The sequence below is a fragment of the Benincasa hispida genome, chromosome 6 (assembly GCF_027475165.1).
Source record: "Benincasa hispida cultivar pf3 chromosome 6, pf3_genome.v1.1, whole genome shotgun sequence".
Lineage (NCBI taxonomy): Eukaryota > Viridiplantae > Streptophyta > Magnoliopsida > Cucurbitales > Cucurbitaceae > Benincasa > Benincasa hispida.
In genome coordinates this window covers 41,351,720-41,374,696 of record NC_143483.1, presented here as the reverse complement: position 1 = coordinate 41,374,696, position 22,977 = coordinate 41,351,720, and the positions used below count along the sequence as shown (strand labels likewise).

General features: G+C 28.8%; 2 protein-coding genes and 1 non-coding gene across 3 annotated transcripts; 2 read left to right on the top strand and 1 right to left on the bottom strand.

Annotated features, from left to right (window-relative positions):
* On the top strand, positions 1 to 4,211 carry LOC120080499 (Metal-dependent phosphohydrolase). Its single transcript, XM_039035172.2, has 8 exons — positions 1 to 288; positions 667 to 791; positions 923 to 960; positions 1,350 to 1,460; positions 1,576 to 1,655; positions 2,173 to 2,209; positions 3,502 to 3,543; positions 3,804 to 4,211. Exons 1-8 carry the CDS (start codon positions 151 to 153, stop codon positions 3,905 to 3,907), a joined length of 675 nt encoding a protein of 224 aa, XP_038891100.1. The 5' UTR covers positions 1 to 150; the 3' UTR covers positions 3,908 to 4,211.
* A 1,211-nt stretch (positions 4,212 to 5,422) lies between these two features.
* Positions 5,423 to 5,528, top strand: LOC120080652 (U6 spliceosomal RNA). Its single transcript, XR_005482604.1, has one exon. It is a non-coding gene; the product is annotated as a U6 spliceosomal RNA (small nuclear RNA).
* An 8,997-nt stretch (positions 5,529 to 14,525) lies between these two features.
* Positions 14,526 to 16,056, bottom strand: GAE1 (UDP-D-glucuronate 4-epimerase 1). Its single transcript, XM_039034503.2, has one exon. The coding sequence runs from the start codon at positions 15,847 to 15,849 to the stop codon at positions 14,554 to 14,556; it is 1,296 nt and encodes a 431-aa protein (XP_038890431.1). The 5' UTR covers positions 15,850 to 16,056; the 3' UTR covers positions 14,526 to 14,553.
* Positions 16,057 to 22,977: the final 6,921 nt, after the last annotated feature.

Here is a 22,977-nt window from a genome sequence, read left to right as displayed (position 1 = left end):
ATTATCAAAAGTTTCTGAAAGCAATAAAATTAGTTTGCAAAGATCTCAAGGTGTACGGAACACGGAGTTGAGCTCCATTACGTTTCTTCTTCACCCAGCCGACAACTTCGTTTCAATCTCAGTCTTCCTCTCAAATCACCTCCTTCATTTATGGCAACTGAAGAAGCTCCGTCCTCTTCGCCGCCCCTCCACGGCGGAGCTGCTCTTAATCCTCTTCCTCCTTCCACTGACATACCAGCTTCAGCTTCTTCCGCTATTGATTTTCTCACCCTCTGTCAGCGCCTCAAGGTAACCTTAAATGCTGCCTTTCCAACAATTCACACTCTAGTTTCAAGTTTTTTGATGTGTACATCTTCGCTAGAAATGATAGCAAAAGGGGTAAAAGAAAAAAAATGGAATGGAACCAGAGTTAGCGGAGTAATGAAATTTTTTTAGGGTTTATAAGCATGTGGGGTGAACACTGTCGAGTTTTCTGTATTTCTATAGCTTCCAAAACAGTGGATGAAGTTCATTCTCGATTTTCTATTTAAACGTTAATGTCTGAATTCCCCTTTATTCATTCATAGCTTGACTCCTATTAAACCAAACGGTAATCTAGTTCTTGTTATTTATTTTCAAGTTTTCAAGTGTTGTTTGTTCATGCTATTTTATTTCAATCTGAATTAGACTACGAAAAGAACTGGATGGGTTCAGAGGAGAGTTAAGGATCCGGAATCCATAGCAGATCATATGTACCGAATGGGAATAATGGCACTCATTAGTTCGGATATTCCGGGCGTCGATAGAGACAAGTTTGTTATTCCTAACGTTTTATTGTTCAGCTCTTATGATATGTTTCATTCTTCATTCTTTATCGTTATTTTTGGCCCCTTGTAGAGGTGTGTGGAAGGTGTTTTGATACTGTATTTATGTATATCTTCAGGTGTATAAAAATGGCAATTGTACATGACATTGCAGAAGGTGAGATATACTTTCTTGTCCCTTCCTTTGTTATTTTATGTTTCAATGTCATTTGGACTTGAACTTATCCTTACAAGAGACAATAATAACATCTTTTATCTAATGTTGGGTTAGGATGATTTAGATATTATTGCTTATATGTTTTTCTGAAACAAATTTCATGTTCAAGGGGTCTTAGGTTTCTTTGAACTGGAATTCTGATTTCTAACCGTTTGATAGTTTCCCTAAAAGTGTAACATTGAAAGACTAGATCAATATATAGCCTCGGAAAGGACGAGAAGTCAATCTATTTCAAGTATTCTGTAGGCATTCAAGTATTCAACCATATTCATCCTGTATTGTTGGAATGCTGTTATTAAATGAAATTTGTCCATGACTTTTACCAACAGCAATTGTTGGTGACATTACCCCATTTGATGGGATTTCAAAGTCGGAAAAGATTAGACGAGAACAAGAAGCATTAGACCACATGTGCAAATTGCTTGGTGGTGGGTTGAGAGGTATGCACATCCAATCATTTATTTTGATTTTCATTCCCAATGGTCAAGATATATTTTTCCTGCACATATCATGTTTTGGCTGTCAAGACCTTTTTAAAATGTGTGAAAACTGCAGCCAAGGAAATCGGTGAATTGTGGATGGACTATGAAAATAACAGTTCACCAGAAGCTAAAATTGTGAAGGATCTTGATAAGGTAATAAACTATCTAACTTAGCAAGTTACATAACTAAGCTCCATGTTTAATGTTTGCTCATGCTTGACCCCGATGATGTTGTCTTTTTGTAGTTCTTTCAAACAAGCATCTTGCACATAAGCTGCATGCACTGTAAACAATAATTTTATCACTTATAGTCAAATATTTAAATTCTATAAATTGACATGTTAAGATAAATAAGTTATCATCTTTCTCAGCTGATTGTTATTGGGATTTGGGAGTAAATAATGAAGTTATTGCATAGCCTATAATGGATAAAGAAGCAGCAGGTAACTGTAGCAGTAGTTGGTTGATGAAAATTTGTGAGAAAAATGGGGTAGAATAAGATATTTTTAGTGTCCCGATTGAGGCTTTGAGCATTGTGGAAATGTATTTAACAGTTTGACCAGGGAGTATACACGATAGTTTTATTTGGGAATTATGCTCGACAGCAAAGAACTTTTTTGTTTTCTGTGCATAACGGTTAACCTATATTTACCTTTCATGGCTTGTTCAGTTGGAGATGATACTTCAAGCTTTAGAGTATGAAAATGGTCAGTCTTCTTTTCCTGATATCTATTTTCATACATTTTTTACTTGTTAGACTTATTTCTCAAAAGCAGATGCTTTCTTTAATGGATAGCATATGTCAAATTTGAAAGGTTAAATATGAGAGGAGGAAAGTACAAATCTTGTTGACATTTGTTCGACAAAGTAACAACGGTTTGCAGAAATCTTGAAATCCTATTGACAAAGTTCCATGATTAGATTACATGCTTGCAAAATTGCCTCAGAAACTTAGTGATACGTAATCGAAACATAAACTTTTTAAGAAACTAGGTAAACTACTGAAAGTTCATTAAATTGAGTTCAGGAGGTTGATAATTTTATTCTCTTTCCCCTTCATGTTTATAGCCGGTTCATCTCATAAACTGCGTCCATCAAGAATCACAAAAACTAAGGAGAAAGGGTAGGTTTTGTTTCCCAAATTTGTTGAACTATCAAGAGTCTTAGCTAAGAACGACAGGAATGTTTATCTTGTACTTTGAAACATAGCAAGCAACTTATACGTGCACTTGTCAATAAATTTATTTCCGTATGTTAAGGTAGCACACTAGTACATTTTCATTCCCACCGAGACCAACTCCAAAGTCCAGTCTCTAAAACTAATAAAAATGGCATTGTAAAAAAACAGAAGACTGACAATCATCACCCTTGAAGGAGACCTTATTCACAAGTTTCCAGCTCGAGCGAGGAAGGAAAACCTTAGCATCAAAGAGAGGAACTAACAGACCAAGATAGGCAACTTAAGAAAGAACAAACTAACCAGTTAGTGCTGATGCCTCTGAGAGATTAAAAGACCGAGAACCTTGACTTACACATAATTATTGAAGCGCACAACAAAGAGGCAAGAGCTCAATCAATTGTCAGAGATCACTTGGAAATATGGTTGAGAAGAACAAGAAAGAAGTAACCGAATTCGTCTTACCAGGTTAAGAAGGCAAGAGCAAAAAAGAGGAATGAATTGGTTGATAGCCCTGACTAGGATATGGGAACTAAGAAAAGGATGCTAAAATCAAACAAAGAAGAACGGAAAAAAAGGTCATCACAATTCATTAAATGAGTATCACAAATAGATCTTGGGGGATATTGCAAGGAATACTTGTCTTGTCACGATATTTCTGTTTCCTACTGGACTTGCATAGTTCTTGGAACTAATATTTCCTCTAAAACTTTCAATAGGGTTATTAGATCATTTTATTCTTAAATAATTATTCTTATTAAGATCTCTTACCATGCTAAATACAACTGTTGAAGGTAATCAAAGTTATTTGTCTGTGTGCAGAGCAAGGAAAGGATTTGGACGAGTTTTTTCAGTCAACTGCGGGTACATTTATTTCTCTTATTTTGTCTTTTCTTTATTGTGTGTTTGGCACGTCTTTTGAAAAAAGGTGGATTGAAGTGAAGCATTTATTATATAAGCACTTCGGGAACAAGTTAGTGAAACCTCGTTCTCTAAAACTGCTTCAGCTGCATTTTATCCATTTTGAAAAGTACTTTTAATTGGTCAAAGCACTTCTTGTCCCAAGTCATCTATTAGCACTTGGACATGCCAATCACACATTTATTCCACTTATCTTCATGCAGGAAAGTTTCAGACAGAACTGGGACGAGCTTGGGCATCTGAAATAGTATCAAGGAGAAGAAGGGACGTCAATGACGGCGCAACAACCAAAATTTCAGAGAATTAAGATAACAATTTACAGCAAAAATTTGAGGTTACAGTTTGTTTGGCAAAGATTTATTTCTTCTATTTGATTTTCTATTCTCATTGATCATTTTAAGCAAAATCTCCAGAACTGTCATCCATAATCATTGTAAGCATTTTTTTTGTTGAATTGCAAGAGACCATACTTGCATCATCCTAAGAAGCCAACACCTCTAAATTATGGTGTCAGTGAAGCCTACCCAATGCTCCAGTTAGATGTTGTGTCATTATGTGGTGGGTGTATTGAGATTTTTCCTTGAATAGTTCTTGCATCCATTATACTTCAATGATTCTCCTTTCCTAATGTCTTTCTGTTGAATAGGAAGCAAATTGGAATTGGGTCCCATATGGAGGAATCTCTCCTTGGGGGAAAGGAATGTTTTCCTTGGGAGACTTTATATTCTATAAAGTATGATTATGTCTAAATTGATAATGTTTTGAGTGGAGTGCAGGTTGCTCGTAAAGTGCAGACTATACGAGCAAAGGGAAGAGAGAGGAGGTTATAATTGGATTAGTAGATGACTAAGGGGGCATTTGGGTCTGAGTTGAGTTGGGTTAAGAGTGTTTTTGGTTTCTTAAGCCTAACTTCATTTGGGGTGAGAGTCTGTGCAGGTGCATTAAAGTTTTTTGGTTGCCATTGTTATATTTGTAAACTACAATGCCAATCTTGTGCGAGTTTAAAAATATAATTTCTCTATCCGTCTCTTTTATCTCTCCTCCTATTTGGGAGAGAAGGTTTTGTCAAGTTTGGGTTTGAACGATAACTCACTATTTAAGCTCCCGTGAGTTTTTTTTGCTTCTTAAACCCTTTTCTTAATCTTAATGCCCATGATCTAAACCTGAATTCGGTACCTGATGGCGCCGACAACTCCCAACATCCCTTACGGCATGGCAACGTGATCCTTGCTTGTCTTGATACTTCTAAGAGTGTCTCCCCACAAACTAACACGGGTCTTTTCACCATGTTTTGTCCCCACTCACCTACATCCAAGGAAAATTCCTAGGAGGTCACCCAACATAGAATTACTCCAAGTTAAGCACGCTTAACTTTGGAGTTTCTATGATTGAACCACCAAAAAGGAAGATGCACTTTGTTGGCATAGATAGTGGCATTAAATTCTTTTAAACTTTTCCTAACCATACTTTCATGTTCTCAAAATTCTTCTCATTCAGATGTGATCTCGGTTCATTTATGTCTCCCTCCTAAACTTAGGCGTCACAGAAAATAAGTTCGCACTTTTTCCTTAGAAGGAAAGTCCTCAAATCCTCTTCATTCCAATGATCATGATGATGAATCCAATAGCTCCTCTGAAGACTTGCAATTGTCAAGATTTAGTTCGGGAGATGAGCCATCTCTCTTAGGAGTGGCCCTACATTCTCTACAACTTGACCACACCAACTACTTATCTTGTGCTGCATAGGAGAGTTTGTCCCTGCATATCAACTTAGGCTATTTCAACATGTTATCTCTTTGCTCGTCTCTTAAAAAAATTCCTAGGCCACCCTACATATGGGGCATATGATAAAAATGAAACTATACAAAGAAGGTTAACATGACTCTATGCAAGGATGACACCACAAATCAAGAAATAGTAGGAATCTTGGACATTACATAATCCACGGCTTAAGATACTTAATCCACATCTTGGCACCTCCTAAGTGGTCGATTTCTTTCATGAGTTGCAAGCATCATGATAGTTGGGTTCTAATAGTGTGTAACATCATTCGAGGTCAAGAAACATATTTGTTCATGCTCGAGTAAATTGAGAAATATCGTTCGAATGCTATAGTTTTATAGCAAACTAAAGTTCTCAACTTCATCAATTGCAAGATACATGCAATGTCCAAATTTGGTTACATAAAGAAGGATGATTTTACCATTAGAAAGCGATATGTAATTCTTTTTTCTTAGTATTTTCTAAAGGAAATGAATAGTTCTCCTATAGAAGACATTGCTAATGTCAACACAATGAATGGAGTTCCAAACTTCTTATTGTAGACAATGGAGGATTTATAATTCCATTCTGCAATTAAGATAATTATTCATTGACTTGTTCAACTTATTATTTTTTTTCCTAAAATTAAATTCAAATGGAACACAAAGCTAAAACATCATATATTTGGACACATAAAACATTATGTTTCTTAGTCTTTTAATTTTTATTTATTAGTTGTTATAAGAAGTTTTCTATTGTAATCTCAAAATACTTTTTTGGTCCGTAAGTTTCGGGTCTAATTTTTGTTCCGCACTTAAATTTTAAAATGTTATACATTCAGTCCTTAAGTTTTGAGCTTGGTTTCAATTTATTATCTAGGTTTTAAAACGTTACAATTTTATCCTTACAATTTGAGGTTTGTTTCAATTTGGTATTTAGATTTCAAGATTTACACTTTTATCTTTATTTTTTTGTACTATTCTCTTTTGTTCGTGAGTTTTTTTTCTTCTTTTAAACGGAATTTCTTGAGTAAGATATATAGTAATAATATTATACTTTTAGGATTTTGGATGTAACATCCTTGATCAATTTAAAATTGGGAATTGTAGAAGAGATTAAGTGTTAAGATGAGATTGACATTAACAAAACAACATAAAGAAGCAAAGAATTTTCTGGGAGTTAGGTGAGATGCATCCAATACTAGGAATGTAAACTTTTAACAATTCTTTTAGAATCGCATAAGAGTAGGCCAAGAAATTTTGGTAAATGTCACTTTAACTTGAACTTAAACTAAAATTGGATGTGATTTTTCTCTAAAATTTTGATAGGTAATTATCAACAAATGAGAGGCATCACATTTCTCCTTGCTTTCTCTATAATAGATTGTTTACGTTCTATCAAAACTCTCAACTTTAACCGATGTTTCTGTTTAATTCTTAAATCTTAAATTTTTTTTAAAAATGATTAAGGTATAGTTTGGGATTGCTACCGCTTTTAGATTAATTGATGTTAATTGTGATTTTAGAAAGATAGCTTTACAAGTTGGTTACTATGTTTGGTAAATATTAAATTATTGTATTTTATATATAATAACTAAAATAACCTAAAAATGCATTTTTTTTTTATAATTTATAAATTTTTAAATAATTGTTTAAAGCATTATATTTTGTTTGCTCTAATAGCTTTATTTTATTTTAAAGAAAATCAATATGGTATAATTGAAAATTAAAATTTTTATTAAAAATGACATCTAAGTTTATCCAAATCTAAAAGTTAGTTAATAAATGTATGTTTTCAAAGTGATTTTAATAGATTTACTAACCATTCTTTATGTCAAACACAAAGAAAAAGGTTATATTTTTATAAATCACTTTTAACCTTCGAAGGTCAACTCCAAGTTCATCATAAATTTATGAATTTTGAAATATGATTCTACATAATTTATGGTGTTCACTCCTATCGACACGTATAGATAATTTTTTGTTTTATTTTGAAAAGCTATGCATACCTATAATTAAATTAGTAGAAAGTTTTACCAAATTTTAATAGCAACCAAAAAAAAAGAAAAGTTATATGAATTGGTAATATTTTACCTACTCGATTGATTTAGATGTTCTATAGGATTCATATTTACACCAAATTAGAATGGCTAAAGGATATAACTCACTTATTTGTCATTTTCATCAACTTAAAAAAGATTCCAAGCATCAACCATCTGTATAGCAATCAAGTTTTCCCCCCTCTTTTCTAAGCTCTACAATTGTGGGAGTTATATTTAACTATTGACTTTTGGAATGATATTATGTGTCTTATTTAATGAGCTATGTTCGGATTGGCGACGATCAATTTTTTAAGAAAATATTCATAAATCAAACAGAAAATATCTATTGGGCTAAAAAACTAAAGAAAAGAAATCGCCCGTAAATACAATAGGACTAACTATGGAAGAATTTTTCCAATTCACAGATAAGTAGAGTCGGTTAAAACCCCTAGGAGCTAGATTGTGAGCGGTACCATTACTCTCAGTGCCTCACGAGAAATGTGATTGCACACCACCTCCTTGAAAATGTGACGTAACCAGAGAATATCACTAACGTAGATAGTCATGCTCGAATTGACAACAACCAAATTTATAAGCTTACCAATTTTACCTAATAATAAAAGTTGTGCATTTTCATGTGGAATTTGTACTTTATCTTCAAGATTTATAATTATTGATGGATTCTATTCTCTCGTATTACTATTTTGTGTGTATATGTGTATGCGTGTGTGTGTTTTTTTCTTTGTGTATTTGACTTTATGTGTCAAATGGAAAATTAGACATCTAACCTCGAAGTCGATATTACAAGTGACAGGTGAGTTATGCTCATATGAACTATATTTTATGATATGTTGCTTATTTATAGATGTTTTATAGAGAAGGTGACTTTTTATTTATAAGTTGTTAGGATAACATTATCATGAAACCAAATCAAGTGAGGCTAAGAAGAGTATAGTCACTTTCCCTCCTTCCATTTAAGAGAAAATGCCCAACACATCAACCATCATTAATAGTATTTGTAAAAGAAAAGCAACAAATTAAAAAAGAAGGTTTTTTTTTTTTTTTTAATATCTTAAACTTCAAGTTGTATCAATTAAAATTCTAAACTAATAATTGTAACGATTTAAATCATGAACTTTCATAAGTGTATCAATTTACATTCTCTTTTAGATTTTGTTTAAAAAAAATATATAAATGTTTTAATTTAACTTCTAAATTGTCATAAGTTGATTAATATTATCTTAAAAATTTGTGTATTTATTTTACATGTATGTAGACTTATTTAAATTAGAATTGATGTCTGAACGAAATAAAACCTTAACTAAAAATCTTATTTAATTTGCTTATGAAAAGCTGGGAATTTAACTAATTGATAAAAGAGTTTTAATACAACTTCCAAAGTTTAAGGTATAAGTTAATATTTTCTTTAAAATTTTCTTTTTGAAATAGGCTAACTATTAATTTATTTTCAAAATTTATTACATAAATAATTAGTAAATTAAAAACATAGAAGAAAACGTTATTTAAATCCACAAAAATCATTGCGGTTGTTTAAAGTCTTTTAATATGCTCTCTTTTTTTTCTTTTTTTCTTTTTATTAAAAAAATGAAATAAAAAAACTTTTTCCACGTTGGTTGACAAATAAAATATACGTGTAAGGATTTTAAAAAATCTATTTTTTTATTAAAAATATTTATGAGAAAAAAGAAACCAAAAAAGAAAAAGAAAAAAACCACAACCTGCCACGTACGAAATTGAAATTAAAAGAAAATAAAGAAGTGGGGCCCACATATATCTTAAATTTTAACAAACCGGCCCAGCACGCTGCCCGTGACAAATTTTAAGAAATTCAGTTACCATATAATTAACATTTTGTAAATGTCCTAAAATTTAGTAATATTACATATATTTAAATCATATTTTAGTCTCCAAATTTTAAATTTTATTATATTTTAGTTTTTATACTTTTAAAAATATCTATTTTTGTTCATAAATTTTTAAAAAATATTTATTTTAGTCACTACTATTAAGATTTTGTTAACTCTTAAACATATTGGTGAAATAACTTACATTTTTTTTATGATTAGGCTGCTAAATAGGTTATCCACACTAGAAATATAGGTTCAATATTGAATTTAATGGTAAAGTGATTTTTGATAGGAGATGTTATCTTGTGTCCAAGATTTTGATTGTTCACTAATTTGGCACGTTGGTTGTTGATAAATACTTCACTTTTATCTTGTTCATCCCATGTTAGATGCAATTTCATCCTTAAACAAATTTCGTCTACTTAACACAATATTAACAGCAGAGACCAAAATAATCAAGTTCGGGGACAGAAACAAATGTTTTTAAAAGTTTAAAGACCAAAATAAAATAAAATTCAAAGTGTAAGAACAAAATTATAATTTAAACCTATTGCATAACTATATTTTAGCAATATTTTAGAGCATTTTTAACCTATTAATATTCTCTATCATTTTTAACATTTTATTCTATATTCCTAATAAAAATCAATCGTTTCTCTTGAGATCTCATTACCATTCACCTTTTTTGAAATATATAATAATAATAATAATAATACCAAAAGAAGTATGTAGGAAAAGTTTCAAGCGACTATGAATTTCTTAAACCCGTTTTCTTTCAAGACCTATATGAGTGTGCTATACTTTTTATACGTAAAAATTAAAATTACTATGTAAAATAAATATATTTAAATTGATGTCGTGACCCATTTTCGTTTTTATGTTTTTAAAAATAAAAAGATTAAAAGAAAATATGTATTGTACACTTATTTTCAAAACAATTAAAAATACGACACATATATATATATACACTTTAAGTGAGCAATAAGATCTTTCTCTATTGTTTTTTTTTTAATTCTATTTTCAAAATTTAGAAAATAAAAGATACAATAGTTAGAAAGCTAACAAATCACGCTTTATAACTTTATTATTAATTATTTTAAATTGTTTGTCTTTAAAAAATAGACGTTATTAATCACGTATTAATTTTTTCCAATACTTTCAAAATTTTGAATTTAAATTTAGAGTTCTTTAACTTGAACCAAATTTGTTTTTAAATTCAGTAAAAATAAGGATTTTTTTTTTATTTTTTTTTTTTTAAAAAAGTAAAAATAAGGAATATTTTAGACACTTCAAAGGTTAACAATAAATAAACTAACTAGAGAAAATGTTTTTAAAAATTATTGAAAGTAAATGTATAGCCTAAAATATTATAAGCTCTATCATACAAAATCAAAACAATATTTTAACTTAATTATTATAAGGCGATAAGCATTACATTAATTTTGTTTCTTAAAAAAAAGTGAAAATTAAAAGAAAAATATTTAGTTAAAAATAAAAATACGATGACATATTTGTCCATTTTCGTCTCAAAATTATTTTTTTCTCTCTCTTATTTTTCAACTTTATTCAACCAATGAAAGTCTTCCACTTGTCGGCTTTGAAAATAGTTATTTCAAAAGTGTCGGTGGGTGTAAATGCGTGGTTTTAAAATAAAATTAATTAATATTCTTTTGCTTAATTTAAACTTCTTCTTATTTTATTTATCAATAAAAAAATGGTTAAATATTAAGAGCGTGGCAAAACTCTCATAATTGAGTTGAAAATAATAATCATAATAAAATTTATTATTTAATAAGCCCATCACAATGTCATTATTTATTAAAGTCTAGTCTTTTTAAATAAAAATAAAATAAAATAAAATAAAAAATATTTCACATTAAATGGAAGGATAATGATGAAAAATTTGACATCATTTTCTCTTTTATGAAAAGCCACTTTGATGGTTACTACTTAAAAGAGGGAAATAGATATTATTGGAACATATGCTTCCATATCATAATTAAAGCTTTTCATACACAACAATTGAATAAAGTTTGGATTATAGGTGAAAATAATTTAGTGTATATTTTATTTTTAAAAAAAGGAATAAAACATCAAAGACCTTTAAAAAAAAAACCAAGAAAAACAAAAATTAAACTAAAGGTATGTCAACCTCCGACGGAAGGAGAAAATTTCTTACATCATGCTTACAACTATAATAAAAAAACGAGACGATGCAAAAACGTTTTTTTCTCTTTCAAATAATGAGTACATGTTAATTACTATTGAACTATATATGTTTGTGTAGGCTAACATCACAAAATATCTCAAGTAATAAAATCATACGTCTACTAATATTATGTGGTTGAGTATTAATGAAAGAATGGTTTTCTATACCAGGTTAAGTTTTTTATTTTCTCAATTGGTAGAATGACATAATATTTTGATCGACATTTCTAACGGATAAAGAATAAATTTAGGGTTAAATACTATTATGGTCTCTGAATTTTGAATATTGTTCTATATTGGTCTTTAATTTTTAAAAATGTCTATCTTAGTCTCTAAACTTTTGAAAATGTTAAAAATGTCTGTTTTAGTCCTTGAACTTTTAAAAATACTCACTTTGGTCTTTGCTATTAAAATTTTGCTAATTTAATAATGAAATGTTCAGATGATTTGTCTTTTTTTGTGACTAAGCTACCAAATAAGTTAACCACGCTAAAAACCTACCGTTTCAATATTGAATAAGGTGGTAAAGTGATTTTGTATGGGATAACTTGAAAGTCATTTTTTGTTCGAGATTTTGGTCGTTCACTATTTTTTGGCATGTTGTTAGTTGACATTTTACTTCATTTTCATCTTATTCAACACATATAGAGCCCAAAAATACATGTTGCCTCATAGTTTCGTTTAAATTTTAACAAAACTTTCGTTGTAGGGACTATAAAATAAACACTTTTAAAAAGTGATTGGATTAAAACGAACGGTTTAAAAGTTTATGAACCAAAATAGAATTAGATTCAAAGTCTATGAACCAAGATAAAATTTAAACCATAAATTTATCTAGAGTAAAGAGTTTGAGTCATTAGACGTGGTACTAACATACGACATTTAGGGATAATGGATAAGATATGGCTTACAAAGATGAAGTCTTTTAACCTAAATGGATTGAGTTCTTCTATTTAAAGAAATGACACATCTAGTTGAGGAAATTCAATTGTTTGAGCTAATATGGTTAGAAAAAAAAAAAAACATATGGTGATGTTGGAATTAAGATTTATGATTTGATATATAGTGTAGAGTGAACTAAAGTTAGTACCTTTTTTCTATTATTATTGTCTTTTTGGACAATATGGTAATGACGAATATTGTCGAAAGTCATTATGCTAAGTAGAAGTCAATATCATAATAATTAGTAAATTTAAAAATTATCGAAAGAAATGCATAAATTTTGAAATTCTATTAAAATTAGTAGGGGAAAAAAAAAATAATTTGCTTCAATTTTTTTTTTTCAATCAACTAGCACTTTTAAATTGGACAAAAAATCATAAACAATAAAACATGTGTATGGAGCAAAATTAAAACATCGTTTGGTAATCGTTTTGTTTTTAATTTTTTCTTTTAAAAATGAAATTTATGTATATTACTTTTACCTCTAAATTTCTTCATTTCTTATCTACTTTTTACCAACAATTTAAAAAATTAAGTTAAATTTTGAGAACTAAAAAAATAGCTTTCAAAAAGTTGTTTTTGTTTTTAAAATTTGACTAAGAATTTGACCAATATATGTAAAATCATTGCAATGAATGTGGATGAAATATGCTTAATTTTCAAAAATAAAAATTAAAAAATCAAATGATTATTAAATGGGACTAAAGTTTTTTTGTTTTTGAAAATGAAGCTTACAAGCACATATCCACCCATTGATTTTTTATAATTTGTTGTCTGTATTTTAGGAAAATCAGAACCAAATTTTAAAAACTAAAAAAAGGGTTTTCAAGAACTTATTTCTATTTTTGAAAATTGGCTAAATTTTCAAATGTCACACAGGAGATATGAAAACAATAAGTAAGAATTTATGAGAAAATAACCACAATTTTTAAAAATAAAAATAAAATCATTGTCAAATAAAATCAAAACATTTGTTAAATTTTTTGGGTTCGACAAAATTGTTCAATAGTTAATTCGTATATTAATCAATAAATTAGTTTAATTAGAAATTAGAGATTTCATAGAGATTTCTACATGCTTTCTTTTTAAAAAAAAGATAAAATTAATGAACAAATTAGCTAAGTTGTTACATTATAACACTTATCTTAGACTACAATTGATAGTTTAGAGTGAAAATTAAGAAAAGAAAAATTTAACCAAACTTAAAAGAGGTAGAAATATAACTATTATTCCAACTAATATAATTTTAATGGAAGTGAGCTTAACTTTAGTTAGAATTGATATGCACTCTCACTTCGTTATTCTCAGTTCTCTCTCTTATTTTTTATAATTATTAAAAAAAATTAATTGAATTTTAATATTTCTTTTAAAAAATTAAAAAAAAAAAAGAAAAAAAAAGGAGAGAATTAGGGTAAAAATTTCAGAATTTGAGAGGTTAGAAAATCAAACAATAATATTTCAAAAAATAAAATTACCCAAATAACCCCAAGAAACTTCAGTGTCGGTGAAGGAAACAAAATCTCACAGCGTGTGGGGACCACCACATTGCCAGCTGGAAAAAGGGAAAAAAGGAAAAGAAAACACCGAATCCGACTGCTTAAATTTCTTTTCCCAGCCGAATCCAACGGCTACCGTACGACGAAAGCGATTAGTGGGTCCCACTTCTACCGTATATTACGGTTTTCCATTCTCGCAAAATAAATTTAAAAAAAATAATGATAATAATAAATAAATAAATAAAACTCCCTTTCTCGTCCCCTTCCCTACTCTTAGCTGTCTCTCTTTATTCATATAAATATTGTCGGCTGGCCCCACTCCAATCTCTCAACATCCCCCACACTCCCTCAAAGCGCGTATACTCCACACCCCAAAATACAAAATTTAAAAAAAAATCGAAATGGTCGCCATTATCTTCAAGAGCTTTCTTTTCCTTTACAAAAAAGAGACAGAAAATAACAGAGCAATCCCTCCTCGAAGTAAAGAATATTCTTCTTTTTTTTTTTTCCCCTCTTTTTTCTTTCCTCCGAATTATATATATATAAAAAAATACCCACCTCATTCCTAATTTAAGAGAGAGAAATTCAAAAAAGAAAAAAGAAAAAGAAAAAAGAAAAATAAATTTTTTTATTTTTTTTTAATTTACAGGTTTTCCGTGATTATAGCCATAATACGATAAATACCATCTAACAAACTTCTTCAACCCGGTTTGCAAATCCGTGGTCGGTTTATATCCGAGTTCCCTCCGAGCCGAACTAATATTTGCATGAGTAAACGGAACGTCGCCGTTTCCGGGCATTTCCACCACATTCTTCTTCGCTTTCACCTTCAAATGCCTCTCCAATATACTCACCAACGTCGGCACCGTCACCGGCGATGTATTCCCCAAGTTGAATATCCTATAAGGCGCCGGTCCGGTTTTCTTCCCACCCGAACCAGTACTCTTCCCCGCCGTATCCAACGACCCCAAACACCCTTTCACAATATCATCAATGTAAGTAAAATCCCTCGCCAAATCCACCCGGTTCTTCCCTCGAAAAACCGTAATCGGCTTCCCTTGTAAAATATTCCTCGTGAACGAAAAATACGCCATATCCGGTCTTCCCCACGGTCCATACACCGTAAAAAACCTCAACCCGGTAATGGACAGACCATAGATATGATTATACGTATGAGTAATTTCCTCCCCGGCTTTTTTGGTAGCAGCGTAAAGACTAGCGGGTTGGTCGGTCCGGTCCGATTCAGAAAAAGGGACTTTTTCATTAAGGCCATAAACCGAACTGGAAGAAGCCCAAACCACAGCGGGTTGAGGATTAGCCGATTTACAAGCTTCAAGAAGCGTAACTAAACCGGCGATATTGCTATGAACATAAGAATTAGGATTTTCCATAGCGTAACGAACTCCAGCTTGTGCAGCCAAATGCATCACGTGAGTAAAAACGACGACGTCGAAGAGTTTATCCAATAATCTAACATCGTTAATATCGCCGTCAACGAGGAAAATCCCGTGATTGGAAAGAAGCGATTTGCGTGCCTTTTTCAAGGAAGGGTCGTAATAAGAATTGAAATTGTCAAGACCAACAACGCCGTCACCGCGTTTCTTTAAAGCGAGTGAGACGTGTGAACCGACGAAACCCGCAGCGCCGGTGACGAGGACGGAATAGCCGTTGGGACGGGGAGATTGAGCGGAGTTACGGACTTGTTTTTCCCATTGGATGCCGCCCCAGGAGGCGGAGAAATACCGGCTACCGGAATCGACGAAGGATTGGAAACTCAAATACGACGCCGTTAAAGCGATTAAGAAGAGAGCCCATAAGAACATGGTGCTGGTGGAGGCGAAACAGCGGTGGAATTGGCGGTTCATGGGGTGGTTTCTGTCGATCTTGAATTTTCCGGGGGTGGAAGGGAAAAGCTCGTCTTCAAGAGAGGGCATTTTTTTTTTTAATCAAGAATAATTTTGGGGACTTTTTTTTTTTTTTTTTGGAAAAAGAAAAAAAGAGAAAATGGGGGAAATTTTGTTGTGCAGATGATGAAGAGCAAAGTTTTTTTCAATCTGCTAATTTGAGGAAGGGAAATGAAAGGGTTATATATAGTGGTAACCCACGTTTGAGTGAATACGCGTTAAAAAGGACTGCCAGAGAGGATGGATTTTTATTTTATTTTATTTTATTATTATTATTATTTTCCTTCGGTGATAGAGAGAAGGGAGGGGGAATTTTATTTTTTAGTTTTTATTTTTTATAAAGGAAGAAAATTCAACGAATTACGACTTTTTTTCTTTTTTTCTTTTTTAGAATATTATGTTTGAAATATGGGGGTATGGATGAAATTCAAATATATTGTCTCTTTTGGAGTAATAGGGGTGGATGTGATGTGTTTAATAATTATTTTTGTTTTAAAGAAAATTGTATTTGTGTTCTAATTATTTTTTTCTATAATTCTAAATTTAAAAGTGAGAAAATAATTAAAAAGTAAAACTTTTTTAGTTTTAAAATTTTGGTTTTGGATTTTGAAATTTGTTTTTGAATAAAAATTTCAAACCAAGGGAATTGAGATATATATTTTTTAAAGCAAGGATGCAAATTTAAAAATCTAGGGACATTTTCACATATTAAAAAAAAATATCAAATTATTTATAAAAATAGTAAAAAAAAATATACATAATATCAATAATAGACTTTTATCAATTATAATTGATACACTTCTATCAACCTCTATCAGTCTCTATAAAAATATTAAAATTTTATATTTTACGTAAATAATTTTCCTTATTTTTCTATTTTTGAAATTCTCTCTTTAATCTATACTTCATATATGGTTGAATTAAAAAAAAAAAAAGAAAAAAAATATTTTGATCACCGCTTTGTATGTTTTTTTTTTAATTACAAATTTAATTCTTTAGGTTGAGTGGTTATGTTTAGTTTTTATTTTTTTCAAATAAATTATGTTACGTGTTAATCATAGTGAAAATACATACGATAGATTTGAAAGAAAACATATTCTATGTTTTGCTTAATTATTTTATTTTCTTATGTCATGTTATTATAACATTACCTAGTTAAATAGTGTATTAATAATAGTATAATTTAGTAATAAGACACGAAATTACCATATTAAAAATTGATAGTCCAAACTCTCACTCAAAAACTCATAAATTTAAATTCTAAATAAACTTTTCAAGTATGAATATTGAAGAGTAACTTAACAGAGTTTACATTTAATTAGTATTAATAGGACATCACAAGTATGAAATTTTATCCAATTTGAAAAAATGCGTCAATTGATGGAGTCATTTGCAAATATGTGAAATAATGATAATAATAATAAAAATAAAAATGATATTAAATATTAACATGGGCGCCGTTCCGATTGGCTGTTTTGTTACCCAAAAAAAAAAAAAAAAAGAAAAGAAAAGAAAAAAAAATCACTCACTTCCAGGGAATATATTAAATGAAAGTAAAATCAAATTACCAACAAAATTTTGATATTAAAAAAATAAAAAAGGAAATATGGATATTACCGATTACCGGAAGAAGCGGAGGCGACTGAAGGAGAAGTTAGGAGAGTTGACCGGCTGGGACTAAATTTGGAAGGACCTTGTACACACCGCGTAGCCGGTGGAATGGGTGATTTTAATTTTCTCTGTGTTTTCCTTTTTTTTTTTTACTCACTATTTTTATGATCCAATCCTCTTCTTTGCTTTTCACACCATATTCTAATTTTGTTTTATTATAATAATTTTTTTTTTTTTTAACACGAGTTCATTGAGGATTAGTTTGCATTTATATTGATATTTAATATCTATTATTTCTAATGGTACTTCGTGTTTTATCTCATTATTTCTAATGGTATTTCGATCTATAAGTCTCTTATTATTAATACATCGGTTTTTTAAAGCAAATAGAGCTAACAACACATCCACTACAATCCATCACACCAAAAATCTCGAACCAAAGAGGAGAATAACACTATTAAAAAAATATTTTTCCATATCAAATGGCAACCTTGAGAAGAGGTCAACGATATCATGAGTAGATTTTTTCCCCTCTCGAGGGATATGAAAAAACTTAACAATATTAGTAGTGTTTCCAATAGAAGGAATATTCTCAATGAAGATTTGTGTTAGTTGAGCTTCGTTCACTTTGTAGTTTGTGTCTTGTCCATCAAATTGACTTTTATCAAATATGTTTTTTAATATAAATTTATGTCGTTAAATTTTGAGGTTATGTAAATTTAAACCATGAATTAATAACTGTCTCAATTTAAACATCGAACATTTATAAATGTATTATTTTAAACGTTATGTTACTTTTCATTTGGATAAACATTGTGTACGATTTATAATTTTATCAACTAAATCTCTGAATTTTGATAAATTAATCAATCTAGGCTCTTTTTCTTTGAAAAATATTTATGCATCATTCATTATGTTGATTTGACAACTGAATAAGCCTACGCATGTCATAATTGAATGAATTGACGATTTTCAAATATAATCCTAATAAATGAAATGGGCTAAATTGTTTCATTTACGAAAATTTAGAAGTTTTGATTGAAATCGTTATATGTCTCTCACAATACTATTTTTAACAAAATATGAAAAATTGTGTAAATTGATATACTTATTGAAGTTCATATTTAAATTTACACAATTATGGTTTTAAATTGAAATGATTCTCAAAGTTTAAGAGGTGGGAGATTCAAATTTTGACCGATTAAGAATATATGTCTTATACAGTTGAACTACGTCGTTGCCTGTAGTTGATTTTTACCAAACATGTTATATGACTATGATTCTCCCACGATAGTGTCATTTTAATTTTTGTTAAATTTAATTTCAAATTTAAATAAGTAGTTTTTTAAAGAAAATTTAAAATAAGTAGTTAAGTTAATATCTCAAATGTCAAATAAGCATAACTCAATAGTAATTGATGTGTACTTATTTTCTTAAAATTGGAAGCTCAAATTCTCATATCTATATCTATTGTTTTGTTTTTTTTTTGTTTTTTGATTTTTTTTTAAAAGTTAATATCTCAAACAACATGAGATATAATTATGAACGGTTTTTCAATCTAGCCATATTTAATAATGTTGGACATATTTTTAATAAGGTTTAGTTTTTTTTTTAATCTATTTTTAAATATCGATACCTTAATTTTACAGAATGTTGATGAAAATATCGATATCGATCATATATCTTTAGAAAAATTATTAAAACAAAAAATTAAAAAAAAAAGATAAATAAATATTTTATGATTTTTTAAATAAATTAACATGTTTATTATTTATATTAAATTTGCACTAGTGACATTTTGTTGCATACATTTTTTAATATTTTATGGATTTTTCTACCGCATAATGAAAGACCACACATTAAACCATGATAATGTGGGAAAATATCGACATGTGAAAAGAAATTTAATACAATGACCATAAATGCATGAGTAATAATTAAAACTTATTGTCTCTTATACATAGTACGGTATCTTAACCACTAAACTGTGTGTTATCGAAGTAAATTTAAACATTTTATTAAGTATGAAAATTGGGGTTTTCCCCCAATTTTGTGATTAAGTTGGATTAACTTTATGATATATATTTTTTTAATGTTGGCGTAGTAAGTTTGTTGAATTTTGCCCCCTCAACCAATTACATGTTCAAATAATCAATATGCATTTTTTCGTGTATCATAATATGTTAAAATTTATATAAATAGAATTATACTATCAAACTTTTGAGACGCTTTTGATAATTATTTATGTTTGTTTTTTCACATAAATTTTAAAAACATTTAATTAATAATTTAAATATTTATTTAAAAAATGTGAAAATAATACTAAAGTAATCAAATAAAACATGTGTTGTTTTTTTAGTACAATAATAATAATTGAGAGATTCAAAATATCGAAAGTATCAGTTAAGTTAAATAGTGTTATTGAGAGAAGTAATTAAAGCGAGAAATAAAAAGGAGCATATCTATATTTGGAAAATAAATTTAATAAGATAATAAATGTTGGAAAGTTGTGAATTTTTATTATTATTATTTTTACAAACCAGATTAATGTTGTAAAGTTTTTTTTTTTTAAGAATAGGTTTTAATGTTGTAAAGTTGAATTGTCTATATTTTAATATAATTAATAAGATAATAAATTGTAAAAACAATTGCTAAAAAATAAAAATAAAATAAAATAATGAACATTTCAGCAAATAGGGATGGTGGGGTCCACAATGTGAAACAACATGATTGTTGATTGATCTTAATATATATATATATATATATATATTTTATACAAATTCAGCACTTATAGATAGGATGGCTGGCACTGCAGATCATGGGAACATGCTCTCTCCTCATTACTTTGGAATTTTCTTGGAATTTTCCTTCTCATATATATATATATATATAATTTTTGTTGAAATGCTCAAAACTTTGCTTCTAAATTCTAATCAGTTTAGGGAAGGAATATATATTTATACCTTTTCTTCACTACCATGTGCTTTTGTTGAATAATTTCCAGGTTTTTAAATTACATTTTTGTTTTAAATTTTCATATTTTTTATATTTTAACCCATAAAATTTTGATAATATTCATTTTAGATCCATTTTTTTAAACAATTATTTTAGTTCTTAACTTTAAGGGAAAAAAATCTTGAACTTTATGTTTTCATTTTTGGTATATTATTTTGCTAAATATTTTTCTTAAGGTCGGATTACTTATTTTAATACGTGGTTTAAATGTAAGTTTATGTACATACGTTCTATTCGAAACTACATTATTTTGGGTAAGAATAGGAGTTATTTTTATTCTCTTTTTGTCTAAAATTGAATAATTTCGCTACTCACGATCTTGCATATGAAGTGTTGTCAGGGTATGAGCTTTGTTACTAATAATTGTTCATCTCTCTTTGAAGAGTTCCATACTTTTTGGGTTCCTGGTTCCAAAATGTCGTTAATTCAAACTTGGACGGTTGATTTTTTTTTTTTATATATATATATATATATTTTCCATTCTTTATATATATCAATATGTGTATCTTTTTTTTAAAAAAAGTTTGAAGGAAATTAAAGGTAGAGTGGTCAGAATTTCTATTTTACTAAAGATGAGAGACTAAAATATACATTTTTTTTCTTTAAAGTCTCATAACCATAATGAAATAGGTGAATATTATGATGGAATTCAAGAACCAAATTAGTTTTTATTTTATTTTATTTTATTTTTAAAAAGACTAATTATAATAAACTTGAAATTTAGCCACTAAAATGGAATTTAAACATGTTTTTTAATTAAATTTCATCGATGTCTTAAAAAAAATTAGAATTTGCTATCAACAAACGATTTTTTGTTTAGACGACAACTAAATTAGTTAGAGATGATTTGATAATTATTTAATTTTTAATTTTTCAAAATTAACGTTACCTATTGTTTTTTTTTTTTTTTTTGCATGATTAAATATTAGGAATACATCTTGATTCATCAACTCTATTTTTACCTCATCTGGATGAAAATTTTATTTTTATTCATCAATTATTCTTTTTCTATTTCAATTTATATCTCTGAAAATATTTAAAAAAGATTCCTCAATTGAAAAAAAAAAAAAAAACTCAACCACTTTTATTTTTAAGATTTTAGCTAAATATAGAAGAAATATATTATAAAAATTTACTTTTAAAAACGTAAAGCCAAAAGCAATAATTAACGGATGGACCTTAATAATTTGATTTAACATGCTTTAAATCTTTAATAAATACACTTTCTTATTGAAATTTAATAAATACATCTTCCCATAAAGTGAATCAAACCATTCATGAACTAAAAAAAAAAAAAAAAAATCATTGCATCGTCGATACTTTTCCAATCCATTGTTTTTTTAGTACATTTTCAATTCAATTGTTATTTGTATAGAAAGAAGGTTTCTTTTTCCATTTTTATTTTCACATTTTGGTGCCAAATTTTAATAATATTTTAGAAATTAATATTACGTTTTATTATATCAACCAATAGTTTTCTTTAATTAAAAAACTAATAGTTTTTGTAAAGTATTATATCAATTAATCATCAAATCTTGTACTGAATAAACTACTAATTAACTCTATTCGTAGACGCAAAAAAAACAAAAACGTTCAATTGGTACAAATAATATATTATTAATATCAATGTCAGAGGTTCGATCTTTTTTTTCGTATTGATTTTTTTTTTTTACTTGAATACCCTTCACAAACTATTGCAAGACTAAAAACAAAATTAAAAGAAAGAAAGATGCAACACTAAAAACAAAATAAAAAAGGAAATAGTATCAACTAAGATTTGAATGCTGGATTATCCCAAATTAAAATATATACCGTGGTCCTTCTAACAAATCAAGCAACAAGGTATTTTTGTTGATATTGAACATAATATCTATATATTTTCATAAAAGGGCTAGAAACCACACGCATATATTTCAAAGAAAATAAAAAAGGTAAAAAGATAATATATATATATATATATATATTAATAAATAAACAAATTAACTTATTAAGTATTAAAAAAAAAGTCAAAATGTCATTGATAATTTAGAGTGTTTTTGGTTTAGCTTTTTAAGTGTTTAATTTTAAAAAAGTTGGGGTATTTGACAACAACTCAAAATAGTTTTTGAAAAAAAAAAAGAGATTATGAAATAAGTTGATTTAGGATAAATACTTGAAATCAACTTTAAAAAAATGATTTTTTTAAGTGTTTAATGGTTAATTCATCCCTAATTTGTATGATTTTTAAATTTATCAAAACACTCTCAAAACTCATTCAAAACTCATTTACCTCACTTCCACTATGTTATTGTGACTACCTCGGCCAACTCTGAGGCTATCACTATCATTAACCATGATGCACAACCACCCTAAACAACCAACTTCGTCGGGAGATTAGTCAGGGAATACCCGTCTGGAGAACATCTCCCGGCAACTAAAACAAATAGTTGGGAGTTCTGGTAAACTCTCGATAATTAGTATACACCATCGGTAGTCAACTCCCGATGGCGTATCAACAACCGTCGAGAGTTTATCTATCTCCTGACAATATTC

Coding starts and splice junctions, on each gene's coding strand:
- GAE1 (XM_039034503.2), bottom strand. CDS start 15,849: ATGCCCTCTCTTGAAGACGAGCTTTTCCCTTCCACCCCCGGAAAATTC.
- LOC120080499 (XM_039035172.2), top strand. CDS start 151: ATGGCAACTGAAGAAGCTCCGTCCTCTTCGCCGCCCCTCCACGGCGGA. Junction 2,210..3,501: donor AGCTTTAGAGTATGAAAATG/GTCAGTCTTCTT, acceptor GTCTGTGTGCAG/AGCAAGGAAAGGATTTGGAC. Junction 3,544..3,803: donor GTTTTTTCAGTCAACTGCGG/GTACATTTATTT, acceptor ATCTTCATGCAG/GAAAGTTTCAGACAGAACTG.